Below are 22929 nucleotides of genomic sequence, written 5' to 3'. Positions count from 1 at the left end.
CTCTGATGCAGCAGAATGTGAAACAAGCAGCCCTTGTTGGGAAAGCATATATGAAGAGATTTGTGATCATCCATGATAAGTTATTTTGAAGTTTTCAGATTGAGATTTGACCTCTTTTGCTCTCTCTGGGTTTTTTTTAAATATTTTTTTGTGCAAATGTATACCAAGTTATACATTTGTTATCCTTCTAGCTAAGTGGTTAATTATAAACAAATATTTTTGAGTGGAGTTTTTTGTCCATTAGATGGTTTTTCTCCACTTTCTTTTATTTTGCAAAAAGGGATGAGATGGTGGTTAGTTGATGATTGTTTTGGTTCATTTTAAAACTGTTGACTAATAGGATTATAAATGCCGAGGTGTTCCAAGTCCTTATTTCCTCGATGTAAATACTGACATAGAACCATTCAACTTCAGGGTATTATAGCAGTTAATTGCTTTGGTTTTGACAGAAGGCAATGTCCCACTGTAAATCACTAACAATTTAGATCTCCTGTTAATTGTCTTTTGAATCCTATACTACCAGTCCTGATGTGTGGTTTATGCCATCCTGTCAGCAGTTAAGAGACACAGAGAGCCATAATTTATTTTGTGAGATCATCTCTGATTCTCTATTTCAGAATAAGAAAAGATTCAAAGTCTGCACAGCCCTTCGGCTTCCCAAGAGGGTTCTGAACTGGTCTAGCAGGATTCAAGGAAATTAATAAGTAAGACTAGATTTCTCCATCTCATCCTACTAGACCAATCCAGTCTCATGGGAAATACCAAAATCCCTCCCTAACACGGGTAGGAGGAAGACGTGGCTGCTCTGAGGACACTTGCCCTTTTTTGGGGGGAATCACAAAATAGACACAATATCAACTGTGGCTCTATTCTCTGAGTGAGACTGGACTATTGCTTCTAGACCCTGGAACCTTCTATAGAAGTAGCAGTGCCACTTTCACCTGGACTCTCATCATGCAAGTGACAGAAGTGACCAGGGTATTTTCTACTAGCAGTGGGTAAAGTTTGTCAATGATATTGTTCCATCCGGGGACCCCCTCCTCCAGGGGAGTCTTTCACTTCCTGAGGACCACACACTTTACCATATCTGTAGAACAGTAAATCCTCAACCACTGAGTCAGTCATCTGAAGAGAGGACATAACTAGAGAAATATGGGAAGGGTTTTCCTTTCCGAAACACCTAACCACAGAGGAATTCTCTCTTTCTGAAAATAGCTCTCTCTTCTAAGGGGAGAACAACCTCTGCCGCCTCCACCATTAAGAACCTCAGAAAAACCAGGTGTAGGTCCTCAGACCAGTCCACACTTCTTGGAATTATGTAGGGGCACAGAAGCAGCAGGAATTCTTAATTTGTAGGCATTAGACTAGCACAATGCATTTTACAAAATACACATCTGAACCTGAAAAGAGAGATATTATGGGCAAATTCCAATAATGATCTTATAAAACAATCATAATATAAAACTTTAATTCTAGCTGCAATTGGCAGCCAGTAAAAAGCTTGTACAAATGGAGTAGCCCTATCTGATCTAGCCACTCTCAGAATAACCTTGGCTGCCATGTTTTGGAGAAATTGCAATCATGAAAGTGTCCACTTTGGGAAATCAAGATAAGCACTATTACAGCAGTCTAAGCATGCCAATATGACAGCCTCGACCACTTGTAAATGTTCCAGATCTGAGACACTCAATGCAGATACAAGAATATATTCTGTACCACCTCTCCTACCTGCTGATCCACTGACATTAATCTATTAACATTGCCAAATTTCTGAAAAAGGAATGTAACAGAACCTAAACCACTCAAACCTTAGGATCAATTTCTTGCATCACATGACCCCCAACCACCAATCCACAAAAAGACAGTTTCTTTCATATTCAATTTTAGCAAATGCAGCTCCATCCAGATATGAGTTCTCTCTTAAAACAAATATTAACTAACTTGTTAGTGGAGGAGTAGCCTAGTGGTTAGTACAGTGGACTTTGATCCTGGGGAACTGAGTTCAATTCCCACTGCAGCTCCTGGTGACTCTGGGCAAGTCACTTAACCCTCCATTGCCCCTGGTACAAAATAAGTACCTGAATATATGTAAACCACTTTGAATGTAGTTGCAAAAATCTCAGAAAGGCGGTATATCAAGTCCCATTTCCCTTTAATAAAGAAGAACCAAACAGAATCAAAATCTGGATGTCATCAGCAAATAAAAAAAAAATAAGAGCCCCCCCCCCCCCCCCGGATCTTTAACTACTTCCCCATAGGAACGTAGATAAACAAAAACACAACAAGGAAACCCTATGAAACACTACAGTCCAGTCACCATGGCTGTGAAATCTCTCCTCTCCATTTTACCCTATAGGACCATCACTTTAAAAATGAAGAAAATCTGGACCAAACAAGACTCATGATTCCTACACTACTAATATATGGTCATGATCAATAACATCAAAAGCAGCAGAAAGATCCCACTGTACCACCAAGGCTTTACCCCTACTTCCAATACATAATCTTCCTAAGATCTGTCAACCTAGAAACCTGGACTGCATAAGATCCACAATACAATGATGTGAAAAAAGTCCACCCCCCATTAATATATATATATATATATATATATATATATATATATATATATATATATATATATATATATATTGCATTTGTATCCCACATTTGGCTCAATGTGGCTTACATTATGCCGTAATGGTGATCGCCATTTCCGGAATGAGAAATACAAAGTAGTGTTACATTAAAGATCATAAATATTAAAGTAAATTATAAAGTAATTTAGATAAACAGTTCATTTCAGGCATAAGAGAAAAGGGGGTGATGCGTTAATGTTCATTAGTAACAAATTGATTGAAGTAGTCAGGTGTGGAGAGTAAATTATAAAGTAATTTGGGTAAACAGTCACATTTCAGGCATAAGAGATAAGATGAAAGAGAAAGTAGGGATGGGGAGGAGTAAGATCGGGAATGGGAGAGCTAGTGGGTGAAAGAAGATGGAAATTTGATAGGTAGTTGAAAAGTAAAAAGGAGGCGAAGAAGGGTGAGAGAGAGGCAGAAAAGAGCTAAAAAGGAGTGATCAATATGTCAGAGGCAGGAATAGTGAGGGAACAGATAGGAGAGAGGAGAAAAGACAAATGGACTACAGCCGCTTGAAGAAGAATTAGCAGATGACAGAGAGGAAAGCAGAAAAGAGAAACTGGAACCAGCAAGATCGAAAAATAAAATGTCCAGACAACAAAGGTAGAAACAAAGCATTTGTATTGTGTTCTGTAGAAAAGGAAATGCATTTCTGTTTTATGTCTCCAGTATTGCAGTAATGCTATGTTTAACTTCTTGGGGTTCCCTTTCAATTTTTGTCTAAAACTGTGTGTATATATATATATATATATATATACACACACACAGTGCAATCCACTTAAGTGCAAGGGTCTGGGACCAAAGAAATACATGCAGTTAACCGGAGCGTGCACTTAACCCTTGTGACCCAAAGAAGCTTGACATCTGATAAACATATGTACAGTACTGTTTATTATACGTACAGTATATAGTCTCCGTTAACTGATGTTAGGCTTACTTGAAGTAATCAGTCATAGTCCTATGTACACTCTTGTGTCTGCGAGTTCTATAGATTACGTCTGCCAGACGGTAAAAACTGTCATAGCACTGACATCCAGTGGCCTCCAGATAGGCCCGCATGGTGTTGAGACTCTTCAGCACTCTTGCAAAAGTGACAGGAGGTTGTTGAATTTCGTCAGCATGTGCCTCGCTGCTCATTTCATCATCTGTTTCATCATCAGCCGTTGCCTGCGTGTAGGCACATATCTGGACATCAGTGCTACCATCAGCTGTTTGTAGTTCGTAACCAACAGCTATGTAGTGATGAAACTCTTCCTCAGTAACACAGGCTGGAATGTCAATAGCCTGTTCATCTGACACGTTTGACAACAGCTGCATCTGTTTTGTCCCTCTCCACATCCCTAACAAAGCTTGCCCGCTTGTAGCAGTTCACAATGGTTGCCTGTGTAACATGATTCCAGGCTTCTTTCTGCATATGTAGGGAATCCAACAGTGATAGATTACGAGCCAGTTCAACAGCACATTTATCCTTGTCAGTCTGGTCATCCATAATGCTCATCAGATGACGTAGCATAAGAGCCCGATAATGTTGTTTGAAATTGGCTATTATGCCCTGATCCATAGGTTGGATCAGAGAGGTAGTGTTTGGTGGCAGAAAGACCACCTTGACGTTAGACAGCCTGACATCATCACTGTGTGCACACAATTATCACAAAGCAACAAAATCTGACGCTTTTGTGCCCAGATTCTAGCGTCTAACTTCTTTAGCCACTGCTTCCAAATTTCCCTAGTCATCCATGAATTTGCGTTAGCCTCGTATGACACAGGAAGTCACTTAACATTCTTGAAGCAACGGGGCTGTTTGCTCTTTCCAATGACAAGGGGTTCCAACTTCTCACTCCCATCCATAATGCAGCAAAGGAGGATTGTCAGTCGGTCCTTCGACATTTTACCTCCTGTAGTTTTGGCTTGTTTGAATACAAGTGTTCCATCAGGAATCGCTCACCAGTAGAGACCGTTGTTGTCAGCATTGAAAATGTCACAAGGTGCAAACTCGTTCAAGATGGTAGGAAGAACTGAAACAACCCAATTTTCAGCACCAAAGTCATCAGCTGTTTCTTGAATTTTATGTTGTTCCTCTCCTTCCATCTTTCCAACCATCCAACAGTGGCTTTGAATTCAGTTAGTCCAAGACTTTCAGCTTGCTGATTAGCTTTCTCCATAAGCAGTGGACCACTGACAGGAATCTGTCTGCTCCTGACTTGAGAAAACCACCAAAGAGCATCTTCTACCTCCTCAGCTTTTCCCGCCTGTTTTCGTTTCTGTTGTGGATTTGTATTGTTTTGCCAGTCATCCAGAAGCTAGTCTTTCTGCTTCAAGATACGTGAAATTTGACTGGGATTGACACCATATTCTTTAGCAATAAATGTTTGACTTTGTTTTCAAATTTTTTTAAGAACTTCTATTTGTTCAGCCAGTGTTAAAATCTTACAGTTGCGGGACAACGACAACCCCAATGTACACTCTAACAACATTCTTTCGCTTATTCTGCCTGTGGCAGTTAAAGGGGCAGTTAATTTGCAATCTCGTTGGTTGTCACACGCCAATCGGCTTCCATATTCTGTGCATGTGCTTATGCGGAGTCTTTCCTGCAGAGGAGTGGTCTTAAACCATGCATATAGAAATTGATGGCGCCAAAAATGGGACCGAAGTACGGCATGCAGTTAAACAGAGCATGCGCTTATCCGACGTGCACTTAAATGGAGTGCACTGTATATACATACATATATATATTTAAAACTGAATGGTTTCTGATCTTTAGTAATCCCAGGATCCTTTTTTAAATTTATTTTGCAATGGGGAACTACTTTACTAATTCTATTCATCTTAATAGAATCACTGGCACAACAATTTGAGCCTGGCCTGATATTAAGAATACTAGGGAGATTATGGGCTAGTGAGTGTGATGGTATTTTTCATAATACAGATATGATAGCAGTTTTTGCTAATGTGGTTGAGAATACTTTAAAGCTATTTTACCATAGGTATCTGACTCTGCACAGAATACATGGAGTCTACTACTCCTCCTTTAATATTTGTTGGGGACAGTGTGTGCTGATAGGCACTTTGCTGCACACTCGGTTGTAATTTATTTCAGGATATTTTGGGTGTTCCTCTTCCTTTAAGTCCTAAAGTGTTCCTTTTACAATACATGCCTGTAACTTTGAAAAGAATGCTTCCCTTTTGTAAAGTGGCTACAGCATGGACATTACCTTAGCCCCTAATTTAAATATGCTTCAGCAAAGACTTCAGAAAATATATTTTCTGAACAAACCAACTGCCATTTATCAAGACAGCCTCAGTGAGCAAAAGGCGGGCGGGCGGGGGGGGGGGGGGGGGGGGGGGGGACGGGGACAAATTGAACTGATATATTGACTGAGCTTCTGGTTATCCAAACATTCATTGTAACTATGATATTCACCCATATGTTAAATTTACTTACTTGTTTTTAAACCTGAAAAATAAACTTAAAAAGACACAGCATGGGTGGGTTCAAAGGCCTCACAAAAGCCTGATTTACTAACTGTGAATAGACTACCATTTTCTAGGTCTAATCACATACTTCTTATAATGCATTCCCCAATTACCATAAAAAAAGGTATCATCTTAATTTCTTTTCTGTTTTGTTTTATTTCTATATAAACCTCTGCCTGTAATAACTAACATAATAAACATGCTCGTCCAAGGGACATATGTACAGGGTCCTCACTCCTACCCCAAATCACTGTAATCAGATAACTAATCTGTCCTATGCAGTCCATTCAAATAACCCCACAATACCACATTAAAACAAAAACACAATATGTCATTACATGACTATGAATTATCTGCATTTTTTAAAACTAAATTAAACAGTTAAAACTGATGCTGAAGGGGCCTCTAAACGCTTGTTTAAACCTACACAAACTATTCCCAGACATAGAGTCTCTCCATCTTCAGAGTGTTGAAACACGATGGGCATGGTTTAAAATGTTTATTGAATGCTAGTACTTGAGAGACTTTTTTTGGTTTATCATTTGATTTATTTTACTTGGAGCTGTTACATTTAAATTGTAATTTTGCTTTTGTTGATAGCAATTCAAGAATCAATAAAATACATTGCAAAAAAAAAAAAACACGCTGGGGGTACTGGGACTAAATTAAGATCTGTACGAACATTAGTACTTTTAAATATATTTATAAATAATTTGGAAAAGGAAGTGACATAGTAACATAGTAAATGACGACAGATAAAGACCTGTATGGCCCATCCAGTCTGCCCAACAAGATAAACTTATTTACATGGTATGTGATACTTTATATGCTTACCCGAGTTTGATTTGTCCTTGCCTTTCTCAGACAACAGACCGTAGAGGTCTGCCCAGAACTGTTCTTGTACTAAGTTCTGAAGCTAAAGTCGAAGCCCCTTAAAATTTACTCTCTAGCCCATCCCTATCTATTCAGTCACGATCAGGGCATAGACCGTAGAAGTCTGCCCAGCTCCCATTTTGTTTCCCAATTACCGGCATCGACACCCAATCTCCGCTTCCGCGGAACCATTCCTTCTAAACAGGATTCCTTTGAGTTTATCCCACGCAGATTTGAATTCCATTACCGTTTTCATCTCCACCACCTCCCGCAGAGCTCCGTAAAAAAATACTTCCTGACCTTAGTCCTGAGTCTGCCTCCCTTCAACCTCAATTTATGTCCTCTAGTTCTACCGCCTTCCCATCTCCGAAAAAGGTTCGTTTGCGGATTAATATCTTTCAAATATTTGAACGTCTGTATCATGTCACCCGTTTCTCCTTTCCTCTAAGGTATACATGTTCAGGCCAGCAAGTCTCTCCTCGTATGGTTTGCAACGCAAATCCCATATCATTTTTGTAGCTTTTCTTTGCACCACTTCCAGTCTTTTTACATCTTTACAAGTGGTGAGTGAAATAATCAAATCTGCTGATAGCACAAAATTATTCAAAGTAATTAATTATGAGGAATTACAGGAAGACCTGGCAGGACTGTAGATGTAGACTGAGCATCTAAATGGCAGATGAAATTTAATGTAGATAATTGCAAAAGAAATACATATAGGAAAAAAAACAGTGTAAGCTAAAGATACACAATGCTGAGTTCTCTGTCAGGCACCACAACTCAAGAAATGGATAATGGAGTCATTATGGACAATAAGTTGAAATCCACAACTCAGTATTGCAGCAGCACTGAAAAAAGTGAAAAGATTATTAGATATTACTTGGAAAGGAATGGAAACAAACAAGGGATATCAGAATGCATCTGTACAGATCCATGGTGGAATCGTGCATTTCTAACTGTCCCATCTCAAAAGAGACACAGCAGAATTAGAAAAGGTTCAGAGAAGAGTGACCAAAATAATAAAGGTGATAGAATGACCCTCATGAGAAAAGACTAAACAGGTTAACGCTCTTCAGCCTGGAGGAGACATGGCTGAAAGGAGGTCTAGAAAACCAGGAGTGGGCTGAAATGGTTAAACAGGGAACTGTTATTTAACATTTCAAATAGTATTAAGTCTAGGGAAAACTCCATTAATATGTGCCACTTGATAAACAATTCGAAGAAAACATGTTTTCATTCAGCACACAGTTATAAACTGTGGAATTTGTTGCCAAAGGATATGAAAAGGAAGTCAGAATAGCTGGATTTGTAAGGAACTTGGACAAGTTCCTGAGGAAAAAGTTCATAAACCATTATTAGTCAGAAGACTTGAAGAAAACCATGGCTCTCCATGGATATGAATGAGAACTGAATCTATTCATTAGGACCTTGTCAGGTATTTGTATGACCTCAACTGGCCACTGTCATGTACAGGATGCTGGGCATGATGGACCCTTGGTATGACCCAGAATGGCAGTTCTTATGTGCAAATTGTAAGCACATTCCATAATCTTTCCAGGCAGAAAAAACACTTCCATTGATGCACACATTATCCAGAATCATCTTTATGGCAGAGAGGAAAAACAAATGACATAATATGGAAGACAGGTTCCATATGAAGGCTGAAATTACGAAGTTTATTTGAAATCTGAAAATAAAAGTTCTGGGGGGTTCAGCAACACGACAGCCTCAGTATGTGACAGGAGATGCAGTTCTACTAGAAGACAGCATAGAACCCTGTACGCCAAACCAACATCTGGAAATGGAAAGAATCCTGCCTGGGAACCCAAGATGGGGACATGCTACCTAAAATGTTCCTAGCCTTCGCCCTCTGTTTTACCAACTTCTATTGTTTCTAATGGGCAAAAGGAAGGGGAAGGCGAAGGTCTTTCCTCCTACCCAATTCAGGCCAACTCTGTTGCCCAAGCGACAGTGAATAACTGTGAGACACAGAGGCTGCTGGCCATTGGCAGTAAGGGAGTGCGCCTGAGAGTGCAATGAAGTATTAATTAGCCTGCACTGCACCCAGAAGCAGCTATAGGCATCGCTGTTACTGGAGTAAGTAAACTCCTGTTTTAGTTTGAGGTCACATATAAATCTTGTTAAGAAATCTTTTTTCTTGTTAAAAAAGCTCTGGTTTATGAAGAAATATTTTGACATTTTGTTTTAGACTTTTAGTTCAGTCTCCGATTCCATCTAGAATTGACTACTGCAATAACGTTTTTTCAAGTTGTAGAAAGGCTTCTTTGAGAAGTCTTCAGGAAGGTGTCCTATTGTGCATTAAAAACTGGTTAAAAGACAGAAAACAAAGAGTAGGGTTAAATGGTCACTACTCTCAATGGAGAAGGGTAGATAGTGGGTTTCCAAAGGGGTCTGTACTAGGACCGCTGCTTTTTAGCGTATTTATAAATGATCTAGAGATGGGAGTAACTAGTGAGGTAATTAAATTTGCAGATGACATAGTTATTCAAAGTTGTTAAATCGCAAGAGTATTGTGAAAAATTACAAGAGGATCTTACAAGACTGGGAGACTGGGCATCTAAAAGGCAGATGATGTTTAATGTGAGCAAGTGCAAAGTGATGCATGTGGGAAAGAGGAACCCAAATTATAGCTACATAATGCAAGGTTCCACATTAGGAGTCACCAACCAGGAAAGTGATCTAGGCGTCTTTGTTGATGATACATTGAAACCCTTTGCTCAGTGTGCAGCGGCAGCTAAGAAAGCAAATAAAATGTTAGGTATTATTAGGAAAGGAAAGGAAAAAAAAATGAGAACTCTATAATGGCTTTGTGTCACTCCATGGTGTGACCGCACCTTGAATATTGTGTGCAATTCTGGTCACCGCATCTTAAAAAAGATATAGTGGAATTAGAAAAGGTACAGAGAAGGGCGACGAAAATGATAAAGGGGATGGGACGACTTCCTTATGAGGAAAGACTAAAGTGGCTAGTGCTCTTCAGCTTGGAGAAAAGACGGCTGGAGGGGAGATACGATAGAGATCTATAAAATAATGAGTGGAATGGAATGGGTAGACGTAAATTGCTTACTCCAAAAATACTAGACTAGGGGGCAAGCAATGAAGCTACAAAGTAGTACATTTAAAACAGATAGAAGAAAATTTTTCTTCACTCAACGTGTAATTAAACTCTGGAATTCGTTGCCAGAGAATGTAGTAAAAGCAGTCAGCTTAGCGGGATTTTAAAAAGGTTTGGATGGCTTCCTAAAGGAAACGTTCATAGACTATTATTAAAATGGACATGGGGAAAATACACTGCTTATTTCTAGGATACGCAGCATAAAATGTATTGTACTTTTTGGGATCTTGCCAGGTACTTGTTGCCTAGGATGGTCACTGTTGGAAATAGGAAGCTGGGCTTGATGGACCTTCAAGTCTGTCCTAGTATGGCAATACTTATGTACTTCTGATTTGATAACTGCTTATTTGTTTGAATTGCACTGGCTCCCTGTTGAGGCACGAGTGCAGTTCAAATTGGGGATTACGGTCTTTAGAATATTGCATGGTGAGGCTCCATCTTATTTGGTGAATGGGGTTAATATTTCTTCTAGCTACAAATCAGATCAATTATGTAGACAACTTCTTTTACATTTTCCTTCTGTAAGTAAGGTCAGGTATACAAGATTCTTGTCCACTTCTATTTCTCATCAATTCGTAACTCTATGGCGTTCATTGCCTCCTGAATTCCAAATGATTAGTAATTATTTACCTTTTAAGAAAAAGCTTAAGACTTTTTAAGACATTTTTTTTAGATTATGAGGGCTTTTACTATTTAAACTGATTTATTGTAATTTTTAATTATGATTACTATGCATAATCTGAACAACTTGTCACTCTTTATTCTTTGTGAACGGCATAGAACTACTTGTGGTAATTACAGGGTATAAGTCCTGTGTAAAGTAAAAGTAAAATATTAAATCTTGAGACACACTGTGTGGCTATTGTGTAGATGGAAAAATCTGTTGTTTCATATTGAGCAACCTTTGTGGGTCATTGCAGAGTTGGGAAATAGATGTCAAAAAAAGGAGGAAATGATTAGGAGGCCAGAGTGGAAATTTTGAGGACTGAAATAGTTTTTCAGCATTTACAGCAGCTCTGGAACTCTGATCAGACTAGGAGATTTAATTTAGACTCTGAGATATTTTTTTGGCGATCTGGTAAATTCCAACAAACAATATGCCTCACAATATGTGAATTTACTACCTGTCAGGCAGGAAGAAGGAGATGACAAAGACTGTATCTATTTGGGGGAGGGAGGGGAAGGAGTTTTTATGTAAAGTGACACACTAAAAGGTTTGTTGGTGCCCTTGGTATTAACTTTTTATTTGAAATTTTCTTGTAAATATGTGTTCACTTTTCAGAATAAATCCTACATATTTTTGATCCTGATCAGTTTAAACAGTTTCTTGATGCAAAATCTTGTCCAAATAACAATCATCTAGGTGCATCAGACTGATGGTATTAGAGTAGCTTGCATGTTGATGTGATGGATTTAAATACAAAAGCACCTATGCATCAACTTTCTCCTACTCTAGCGCTCATCTCTGGAATGAACTGCCTAAACTGGTGAAACTTACTACTGATCACCCTACTTTCAAAAAGCACCTCAAGACCTTTCTATTTGGCAAAGCGTATGCACCACTCCCGCCAAGCATCTCTACCTTCTGATCTGTCTTCCTCTGGTGTCACATTACTCACCGCTGCTCTTTTTCTTTACCTCGCTTTGCCTTTTCCCCATTATACTTCTAGGACATTAATTGTTTGACCCCTGACATGCTGTATTTTTATGTAGATTGTTGTAAGCCACATTGGGCCTGCCCATGGGTGGGAAATTGTGGGATATAAATGCTGTAAATAAATAAATAAATAAATATAGTCTCTGTATTCTAGTAATTTCCTTTCTTTGGATTCTGAAAGGATAATTCTTTATTCCTTCATTCTTTTTATGATTCTTGGATTCCCCATTGTCTTTATCTACTTTGGCAAGTATCAGAGATGTACTTTAGTATTACTTTGTCTTATATTTTACATTTGGCTTCATTTCATATTTCAGGTATTCTTGGAATTTAATGGAAAATTCAATGAAGAGTAAATAGAAAAAATCCTGCATTGCAGTTGTGCTACCAGAGAACGATAAATGATTTTATAGGATAAAATGAGCTCTTCAGAACAAAAGCGGGCCATGTCCACTTTTTGAAGTTATTTCAGCTATGCACTAATTCATAGCCTTTTTGGCCTAAACACTTAGAAGAAAAATTTGACCATGCAGAGCTGTACTGAACAGCATATTTTATTATTCATCCGAAGACGAATAATGAAAAATATTATTGGCAAAATATGAATACCAAATATAAATAATGGGCGTTGAGATTTACCATAATAAAAGAAGCAATGTGAAATCAGAAATCAAGTTCTATTTCAGTGGGATTTAGCACAGTAGAGCCTCGGATTATTCGTATTCAAAATTAAATCACTATAAGGTCAAATACAAATAATATATTCAGGGCCAAACTGAATCAAATACGAATATTTGGTACAGCCCTAATGTCCATACCTGATGGCAGAATTGGTTAGGTATGGATATGGCCCAACTTTTCTTCTAAGTTTTTAGGCCATAGAGGCTATGGGAATCAGTGTATAGCTGAAATAATGCAAAAAGTGGACACAGCCCACTTTTGTTCTGGAGGGCTCAAATAAGATGGTCAGTTAACAAAAGAAAGTGTAACGAGGAGAGTACAGATATGGAGGCCACACACTAGGGAGTCTAACAGTTCCATGCTGCAGTGGTTCTGGTCCTATTCAGAATTAGAGCTTTGAAGATAAGGAAACATAAGCTTTTTCTTACCGCCTAGCAATATAATAGAACACCGGATTTCCAGTTTTTGATGTCCCTGCTTGATAGAAGATATTAAGAGTTTTTAATGCTTTAAACTCCTCCTTTTCATGTACCTGGTGCCTGAAAATTGGGAATTAAAAGCAAGATCAACTTCAAAGCAATAATTATAAATACCTATCTTTAAATGGGCCACAACATTAAAAACACTGACACAGCTCAACACAGCAGCAACTAAGAAGATGAAATATTTGTGAAAGCTATTTCACTAGTACGTATATGGAATAAGCCTTAACAATTTAATAAAAAGTTCTTTTAACCTTATGGTGGTATTTATATATCCTGCTTTGCACACATTATAACTTGATGTCACTGCTTTCCTCCAGTAACATAAGTCTCTTCTTACCTGGTCATGAATTCCTCAAATTTGGAACTGGTGAGATTTAAGCTGGACCAGTGTGTGTCTGCTACAGGTTTGTGCTCTGGGGGCCCCAGATACGCGAGCAGAGTTGCCATCTTATCAAAGGGTCTCCTGCCCACTGCTTTATGGTCCCTGAAAGGATCATACAGTTCTTTTTAACCAAATACTTTTAATAAAATATGAATGCACAGACACATTATGCAGAAAGCAGAACACAGTCTCTCCCTCCAAGCTTTCCTCTGCTCATTAAAGGCTGTGATTTTGATACTTCTGTTTCTGAGAACTGAAAACCTATCCATAAGGGCAGCATATTTTAAAGTCTACAAAAGAATGTTAACTCCTCCAGGTTTTCCTATTTCAGTGGAGCTTACCCTCTGCTTTTTCTTTATTTAATTATTTACATTTAAAAACATATACAACCTCTCAAGAGTAGGTTTACTTGGAGGGCAACACACTGCTTACATTGCAAAAACATAACAATGAAGAAAAACAATTAAACTCTTAATATTCTTCTTCAAGGGTGGGGATATTTAACATGTTGAGGCATCTCTCTGCTAAAAGGAGAGAATGCTGCAACAGAAACTGCAGATAAAGTTCATTACCCAAATACCTTTAGAACTGGAGAATCACTCATCAAGAACTCACTTTGTTAGGTTAAGAGATGCATTCATACAACTTTATTATATGCTTAGTACTCCTTATATATGAAAACAAGAATAGCATAAAGTATTTTAAGGTGCTAATAGTTCAAAGGCAGTTAACTTATGCTCTCGATAAACAGATAGGCCTCTGGAAATAAAAGTGCATCTTCCATTTAAATAACTGTCCTGCAGCTGTTTAGCAATAAGAACTGAACTCTATTTCCACCAAAGAATTACGGTATTATCTATACAGCAGAGCACCTTTAATGCAAAGATCCAGGAAAAAAAACCCTTGTTCCCGGGCCAAGTTACATTATTTGGAAAAACGTTTCTTGCAGTCCCACCCACCTGAGACACTGCATTATTCAAACAGTTGTGCTGAGGCTGTAATGTTCAGAATGGAGAGACAGCAAAAACAGCAGGTTATCAAAGCACCAGGCAAGCTGCTGGGAGGGAAGGGAATAGGAACACCCATTATCTGAAAAAATGAGATACCTGGATTGGCCTCTGTTCCAGATAAATGGTACTATAATGTACCACCCCCTCCACCTACAGCAGGGGTTCTCAACCCAGTCCTCAGGACACACCCAGCCAGTCAGGTTTTCACGATATCAACAATGAATATGTATGAGATAAATTTGAATGCACTATTTCCACTTAATGTAAATCTGTCTCATGCATATTCATTTTGGGCATCCTGAAAACCTGACTTGGCTGGGTGTGTCCCAGGGACTGAACTGAGATTGTAACTTGTTTAGTTCTCTATCAACTTTGTAAGTATAGACTCATCCAAAGATCATACAGTTTGTATTAAACCTTCTGAACTGCAACGAGGGTTTAAGTTTCTTACCTGTTGCTCGAGAGATACTGGCCAATTTTCTCCTGATTATTCCAAAGCAACCTATGTAAAGCCAGCACATTACCATCACTGATGAAAGACAAGCTGTGATTCACCGTGTCACTGGCTGGACAATCCGAAGCAATGTCAAAGAAAAACCTAAGCACAGAAAAGAGTTTTTTAAGGTAATTTCTAGCCCTGTCATTCATTCCTATTCCTTTGTGCTTCAAATGGGTGGCAGAGCTGGTGGTTGGGAGGCAGGGCTAGTGCTGGGCAGACTTATACGGTCTGTGCCAGAGCCGGTGGTGGGAGGCGGGGCTGGTGGTTGGGAGGCGGGGATAGTACTGGGTGGACTTATACGTTCTGTGCCATGAAAAAGACAGGTACAAATCAAGGTAAGGTATACTCAAAAACTATCACATATGAGTTTATCTTGTTGGGAAGACTGGATGGACCGTGCAGGTCTTTTTCTGCCGTCATCTACTATGTTACTATGTAATACAATTAGAAGAGAGCCCCAGAGGCTCCTCTTCCCTGCCATTGTAACAAAAGTCTTTGGTCAAGGGATAGATTACAGTTGCCTCATAATAGCAGCAGTATGGACCTTGAGCCTGGTTGCTATGTGCCACTGTTGAATGATGGCTAGGACTCCCTATCCCAGAGGCTGGGAACTCTTATTGCTGCAGCATCCCCAGCACCAGTTGATTGCTCCGATTTAATTTTGATTGACGTGAAAAGCAGAGCCCCAAGTCACCAGACTGGTCAATGACCTGGCTATTTTTAATCAAAACATCCATCCTGTGCATATTATCAATTTCCTTTCTCTTCACAATGGCTTGTTAAAATTAGGCATATATATTCATTAATGTGCCTTAAAAAACTTAAGTGTGCACAAAATCAATTTAGCATATGTTATCCTATGAATTAACATGCATAAATTCAAACTAAGAGACAAAATATTCTAGCGTATATTTAAGAAAACTGTAACATGCATATTCTGAAATCTGCATCTTTTCAGGGAGAGGCAAGCAGCATAACTAGATACAAACCTATAAATTTCATTTAAGAAAAATGAAAATTCTAAACAGTTGAATAAAATATCAATGGTCTTTAAGGATAGCAGTAACAGCATAAATGGTAAGAAGAGAAAGCAAAAAAAAAAAAAAAAAAGAATTGTGGTCATGAAACAAAAATAAAGGGGGGGGGGGGTGGGGGACTAATTAAATTGATCCAAGCACGCAGCTATAGGTCAAGTTGTAAAGTGGAATGGCAAATAACTTTCAGAAATATCTCTTTTCAATCAACACTGTCCCTTTAAGCATAATTGTTTGGATAGTGTTCTTTATCTAGGTCACACTGAGGAACCTGGAGAATTTCCTAATCCATAAATTCTCCTTAAACAAGTCAGATATTCTTTTTGTATATTCTTCATCCCTTTGCTCAAATCATTTGCTCCCTGATCACACCTGAAAAGTTCAGACAGACGGTCAAAGGTCCATTCACCCAAACCAAGCATAGTTTACATAGATATGGGAATGGCATTCTAACCTCTCTGCAGCTCTGACTTCTTTGCAATGAGACAGGGCTCTTTGTTCTGCTTTCCCCTTTCCCTGTTTCGGTACTTAACTAAGTCAATGCACAGTGGACCCTAAAACTACATTAATCAACAATGGGCACTGCTATCACAAGGGATGGCAAAACGCGCAATCATCTTGAATCACAAACCACTTTGGGGTGGGGGGTTGAAACAGTCTGCAAGCACATAAGCACAAAAGGGAAGGGGGAGGTTGAAGGCAACCCTCACCTGGGGCCTTCTGTCCAGTTCACTGCTCCCACTGTGGGATCTCTAACATGTAAGATGGCAGACAGTGCATGACAACAGCCTGCCTGGTTTAGGAGTTGAAATAAGGTCAGAACTAGCATTAGGCATTCTCTTACTTTGTGACTTTATAACTTGTCACAGAACTCCTAAAGAGGAGACCTTCTACAAATGTAACACTGGCAAATTGCTAGCTTGCTTACCTTCGTGCTGCATCGAAGTTGCTTTTCACAAAATCATTAAAAGGGCGCATATGTTCTTCTTTTGTAAACAGAACGTGATTGGCAATACTTTGCAGGATCTAGAAGAAGAAGAATTCATTTTTCCAGCTGCGACATAAGGTATATTTACTTTAAAATAACCATACCCCAAAAACCACTCTTATTCAAAAACAAAAAATCAAAAATCACAAAAGTTGAAAATTCCTCCCATGCCCACCAGTGCAATTCGCTGGCAAAGGCCAAGCATAAAAGTATCTTGACCAAGCAAAAAAATATCTTGAAACTGTCAGAGGAAAATTATTCACACGATTCTTCCATGAGCAGTTGTTCATTATTTTGAGCTGGAGTATAGGCAGAATAGAGATGTTCTTTTGAAAGTTCAGTGGAACCTGACATACTGGATTTTGATGTGCCTCAAAAAGGAGAGTCAGTGCCAGTCCATGGATTACTGGTTGTCAACACATCAAATGCTTCATTGAAATGGTACAGTATTTCAAGAAATGCAAAGCCAGAGTCTATCACAGATTCATTTAGCTTCCGCACTCAACATTTTCATAAGCAAGCATCAGGTGTTACTCAACCTTAGTGTATCATTTTTTTTTGTTTTGTCTAAAGCACTATTGACTCATTTCTAGAGGCAAGTGCCAACAGCCTTGTGAAGAAACAGTAGGCCAGATGCACAAAGCTTACCTTGTTATTAATACCTTGTTATTAACATTTGCTTTAGACTGGTTCTAGCCAGTCTAAAGCAAAAGTTTAGGTAGCAAGGAATTCAAAAAAGGGTTTTCCGTAGCTCTAATCTGTACCGTTAGTAGCCATAGGGAACCCTATGCAAATGTATTACAATGACCTCATTAGTATTCTAATGAGTTCATTCGTAATCAAATGTGTATTTCACGGGATGCACAGCTCCAGAGCAGCCCTAATTTAATAAGCAAATTTTACAGTTGCTCGGGAGCTGTTGGAGAGGAGAGAAGCACAAGCAGGAACCTATAAATGCTGCCCTGCTTGTGCTTCCTACCTCCTGGCGTGCCCCCCCTTGAATTTTTAAAAATAGTTTTCCCTGCACCTTATAAGGGAAAGAAAACTCCTTATATGGTGTTTAGCCCTGCCCAGTGCATCAGAGAATGCACTGGGCAGGGCCTGGGCGCTGCCATTTTATTCCGGGCCGGCCAAAGGCAGGAGAGGTGAATCACTGCTCCTGCCCTCCTGCCTCCACCTTGTTGTAAGGTGCAGGGAGGGGTGGGGATGTGGGTTGAGTGCGGGAGGGAGGTGTGCTTGCGCAGGTAAAGGGGTTTGGTCCACTGGACCAACAGGGAAAATTTTTAAAAAAGGTTCCAGGGTCACGGGGGAGGGGGAAGTTTAAAAAAAGAATGGGGGGGGGGGGGGGGGGGGCAGGGTCCACTGGACCACCGGGATAACAGTGGCAGTCCAGTTCATCAGAGCTGTCAAATCCATTTGACAGCTCAAACTCGCAAACAGCGAGGATGCATAAAGGGGGATCTGTGCAGCTCATTTGCCTGCGATCCCCTTTATGCATCAGGGCCTGTGGGTTTTAAACCTGTAAAATGTAGCGGATATTTTCCTGTATTGATTATGTTCTGAAGTGTAGTTCTCCTATTTTGCAAGCAGGTGGTATTTCTTTGCTGTAAATCTGTTATAGAGAACTGAGTGTTTTTTTCTTTAGTTTGACACAAGCAAAAAGCAAGAAGCAGTATATATTTGAAATCTTGTTGACTGGGCACTGATTGGCCTGGAGTTTCAAATTACCCAGCAGTTGTTGCTGGTTGTTGCTTCAGTCCTAGCCAGGAAGAAAAGAGAGCAGAATCTCTTTGCTGAGGCTCAGTAAACAAACAGTTATATATCCTGATCTTCCCAGGTACTTTTCTAGGAAGTATGCAAATGTTTAGTGTTATAATTGATCAATATTTCAGTTACCTGTTATTGTTTGCTAATTGCACTATTTCGTTCCACTGTTCGATTTTTTAAAAGACAAACAATATTTAATTTATTGCCTCTCTGTCTGTAATGATAAAGAATCCCGGTGGTTTGTGTGTTGGGTCTGTGAGTGCTTTCTGGGAACTGTGGGACCACTGGGAGTGTGGCTCCAGTAACCTAGAAATCACTGGGGATAACTGGAGAGCGGGAGACTCGCCCAGAGGCAGTTGTGATCCAGTCGGTGGGAGGTGGGTGCTAGTGTAGAGCATGAACGGCAGATGCAGGTGGACCTGAGCTGTGCTGGGAATAGACTTTCTAAGTGAATGCAGGGTAACCCCAGGCAGGTGGCTAGGCATTTTGTGACAAGCATGTTCTGCCAGCTGAAGAGCTGTGACAGTTCAGTTTCTACTGGCAAATTTTAATGGTAGACAAGGCAACAACAATTGCAGATTTTGAGCCAAAACAAGATAACTTTATTAACCTGTTTTTTTTTTGTTTTTTTTTTAAATGGCTATGCAAACTTACAGAGGGGGTAGCCATGTTTATCTGTGGCAGCAAAAAATGACACAGAGGCTAGTGGCACATTATAGACTAATTGAATTAATGAGGCATGGACTTTTAAGGATAAGACTTGTGCCACCAATTCAAGGGAAGCCCGTTAACTGATACTGTACTACTACTACTACTATTTAGCATTTCTATAGCGCTACAAGGCATACGCAGCGCTGCACAAACTGTAACTGTCTTATAGTTATTAGGATGAGTTCTAAACTCTCTTGGGCATTAGTGCTATGTTACAATCTTCAAAATTAATAATTAAAAAAAAACCTACACAGGGAAAGCTTGTTGACTGATACCATAACTGACTCACACTTATTAGGATAAGTTCTCATTTCTCTTGGGTATCATGTTCTTCAAAATTAAAACTTAAAAATACCCCTACACATATAAAAATTTGGTTGAATAGTCAAAAACAAGCAACAGAAAGGTTGCCTCCAAAACTGTTCTCACAGAACCAGCCTAACTCAAACACAAAGGTTGCAGAACTTTCATCCACACTGGAAAAGTATCATCACACCTTCGACATCAACTTTAGGCCCCGTTCAATTCTAGGTGGTGGCTTTTTGTCCAAGATTCCTGCTTCGTACGGAGAGACGATTGCAGGATTAATGAACCTGAGGAACATGGCGCTGCCAACTGCACCAATGCTGTTCTGGGGGAATCGCTGGCTGACAACCTGCAAAACAAAGCAGTGTCAAAGAGTCATGTCTGAGTCCAGCTAAACAGCTGAGAAATCTTAAAATGACCAGAATTAACTCTGGGAGAACACAAGTTGATAAATAATCTAGCTGATTGGTTGGCCACAGCATTTTGTGAATATATGCAACAGAAGTGCTGAAATCAAAGCACACATTTGAAAATATTGCTTTGAATACCATGTTTATTTTCATTTGTCCAAAGTGCAAACTCCACATATATGGACACCACAGATCTTAAACATGGCCTCTGATCTACAAAAGCAACATTATCATGTCTGTATATACAAATGTAGGATTCAGGATTTGGAAAGAGCTACAAAATAACCCTGTTATAAAGGACTGGGTTAAGTCATTGTCTGAAAAAAACACAGCATTAATACAGCACTCTCCAATATACAATAATAGATTGAAGACACTGATCATGGTTTAATACAGCTCTTTCCCCGATTATTACAGTTTATAAAGAAATATAGAACTTTTTTTCTGACCGGTAACATGTATTTCCACAGACTGATCAGGCACACAAGTGGGTGACATCATCCTATGACACCAGGATGGAATAGCATTCCCAGAGCTCAGCACTAGTTGAAGTTCTCAGCATGCATGCAGTGGTCTTCCTCAGTCCCTCAATTAATTCCTTAGCTTCAGAAGAAACCTAGCTCTTAGGAAGGTGGGAGGGACTGAGTGCTTGTATTCTCCATCTGTCTATGGAGCACACCTATCACAAATGAGAAACAAAGCTTTTTCATCAACAACCAGGACTGACTCAGGTACAGAAGTGTGTAACATGAAAGCTTAGGGCTGATCATTTAACTATAATTTGTCCATTGTCCAAGAGCACCTTGGTTTAAAAAAAAAGTGAGAATTGTCAAGAATGTTGCGAAGACAGGTTGGCCAGCACAACTCAATCAAATGCGCCATCTCCAAATATTGACTGGGCCATATAATGTTTGGCAAAGCAGATTTCAGAAGGGCTACAGAAGTTACAATGACTCTAATTTGATAAGGTTTCATTTCATTGGTTAAAGGAGTACCAGCTTGCTTATAACAGAATTAGATGTAGAATGCTAGCCAATAAATCAAAGATCACCTGGCTACTGGAATACCAACTCTGTGGGGGTGAAAGAGACGTATAGCTGGCTGTGTAGACTTTCCGATTTTTAATTTTCCACAATTTCTTCATAAGAAGAAAAGTTTACTTAATGAAGGCATTAATATGTAACTCTGGAGATAAAGAATTAGACACTGTAACTCCTAGTATCTTTAAACTCATGAAACAAGTTTAAAGATACTAGGAGTTACAATGTCTAGTTCTTTATCTCCAGTGTTACATTTTAATGCGGAAAACTTTCTCCTTAGGAAGAAATTGTGGAACATTAGAAATATGTTGACACATCAAGCTTTTAAATTGGTAGTCCAAAGTTTAATTACAGGCCAACTTGATTGCTGTAATATTTATTTAGGTTGCCCAAATTTGTTTCTTAAAAAACTGCAGACAATATAGAATGTTGTTGCTAGATTAATATTCACAGCACGTTAGTGAGCAGGTTTCTCCTTTATTAATGGATTTACATTGGCTACCAGTGGAGGCTCGTAGTGAATTTTAACTCTGTATGATGATGTATAGTATTTTATATGGTAATGCTCCATTTTATACGTTGGATTTAATAGGTTTCCCAACAGCTGGTAGATCTGGGGTATCCAGGAATCCTTTGTTGTTACAATTTCCAAGTCCAAAGAATGTTCGCTTAAAGTCAGTATTCTCTACTAGCTTTTCATTCCTAGCAGTTCAAGTATGGCACACTTTGCCAATCCAGTTAAGAATTTTAATTTATTATTGTCAATCTAGAAAGTTTTAAAAATAATTTCTGTTTAAGAATTTTTTCTCATGTTAATTGATGTATGGAATTATTGTAAGCTGTAAATCTCCAGAAATTGTTTGGACTTCTTAATTCTGTAATCTGTGTAGAAGTCGGTGGTTATTGAGGACTGTAGGAATAAACTGTAACTTTAAGCTAGGAGCTATATGCAGCCCTAGTTGATAGAGATGGTACAGGTAGTAAAGGATACTAAATGAGGGTATGGTGTGAAACCTCTTCTACTTAAAACTATAGGCTTGCAATTTGAGATCTGGATGAAGAGGGAGCTTTTATTTTGTGCAATTAGTGATGAAAATACCTGAAGCCTGTACAGGGGAACTGGTTATAACAAGGCCAAGAGGGAGCAATGAGGATGACTCTGTTGAGACTCTTCATACAGGGTCCTTGCTAAAAGATGGACAAGGGGATAAGCTGAAAGGAGGGACCAGGACCTGTCTATTGCCTGTGCATCCCTTGCCAGCCAATCCAGCAATGGATAAGCTGAACAACAGAGGTAGCTTTACATTCTTGCTGCTGGTGAAGATGTCTACTTGGGAGGTTTCCCTAGGCTTAGATGTTCTGGATGGTCTGCAGGTCCAAACACCACTCATGAGATTGAAGAAATCTGCTGAGCCCATTAGCAACCCGACTCTGAATGCTCAGTAACTTGCTTAAATTTGTATGTGACTGATGATAAAATCCAAAATTCTTATTGCTTACTGGCATAAGCGAAATGACATGTTACCCCTTATTTGTTTATATAAAATATTGCAACTTAATCATCAGTCTGAACCAACACTGAACATTCTTGATGAGGATATACAAACACCCAAATGGAGTAAAATAATGCTTGGAGCTCCAGACTATTGACATAGAGCAGTATTTCAGCCTGTAACCAGGCCCACCACTAAGCTGAGGGCTGAGATGAGCTCCCCAGCTGGTTTTGGAAGCATCCCTCATGAGGACTGATTGATATGCTAGATGTGCAAACAAGAAACTTCTTATGCTGCATTCAGTCATCCACTACTGTAGTATAGTCTACAATTACACTGTCAAA

General features: G+C 39.2%; 1 protein-coding gene across 1 annotated transcript in view; it reads right to left on the bottom strand.

Moving 5' to 3' along the window:
- Positions 1–22929, bottom strand: part of NF1 (neurofibromin 1) — a 464504-nt gene that overhangs the window by 164044 nt on the left and 277531 nt on the right. Inside the window, 5 exon segments of the mRNA XM_030222524.1 lie at positions 12889–12999; positions 13283–13429; positions 14789–14935; positions 16799–16896; positions 19833–19991. Of these exon segments, the coding sequence (XP_030078384.1) occupies positions 12889–12999; positions 13283–13429; positions 14789–14935; positions 16799–16896; positions 19833–19991 (662 nt within the window).

This window comes from Microcaecilia unicolor, chromosome 13 (assembly GCF_901765095.1).
Source record: "Microcaecilia unicolor chromosome 13, aMicUni1.1, whole genome shotgun sequence".
NCBI classification, from domain to species: Eukaryota; Metazoa; Chordata; class Amphibia; order Gymnophiona; family Siphonopidae; genus Microcaecilia; species Microcaecilia unicolor.
The sequence above is the reverse complement of the archived record's forward strand: the minus strand, read 5'-3'. Positions and strand labels throughout refer to the sequence as shown.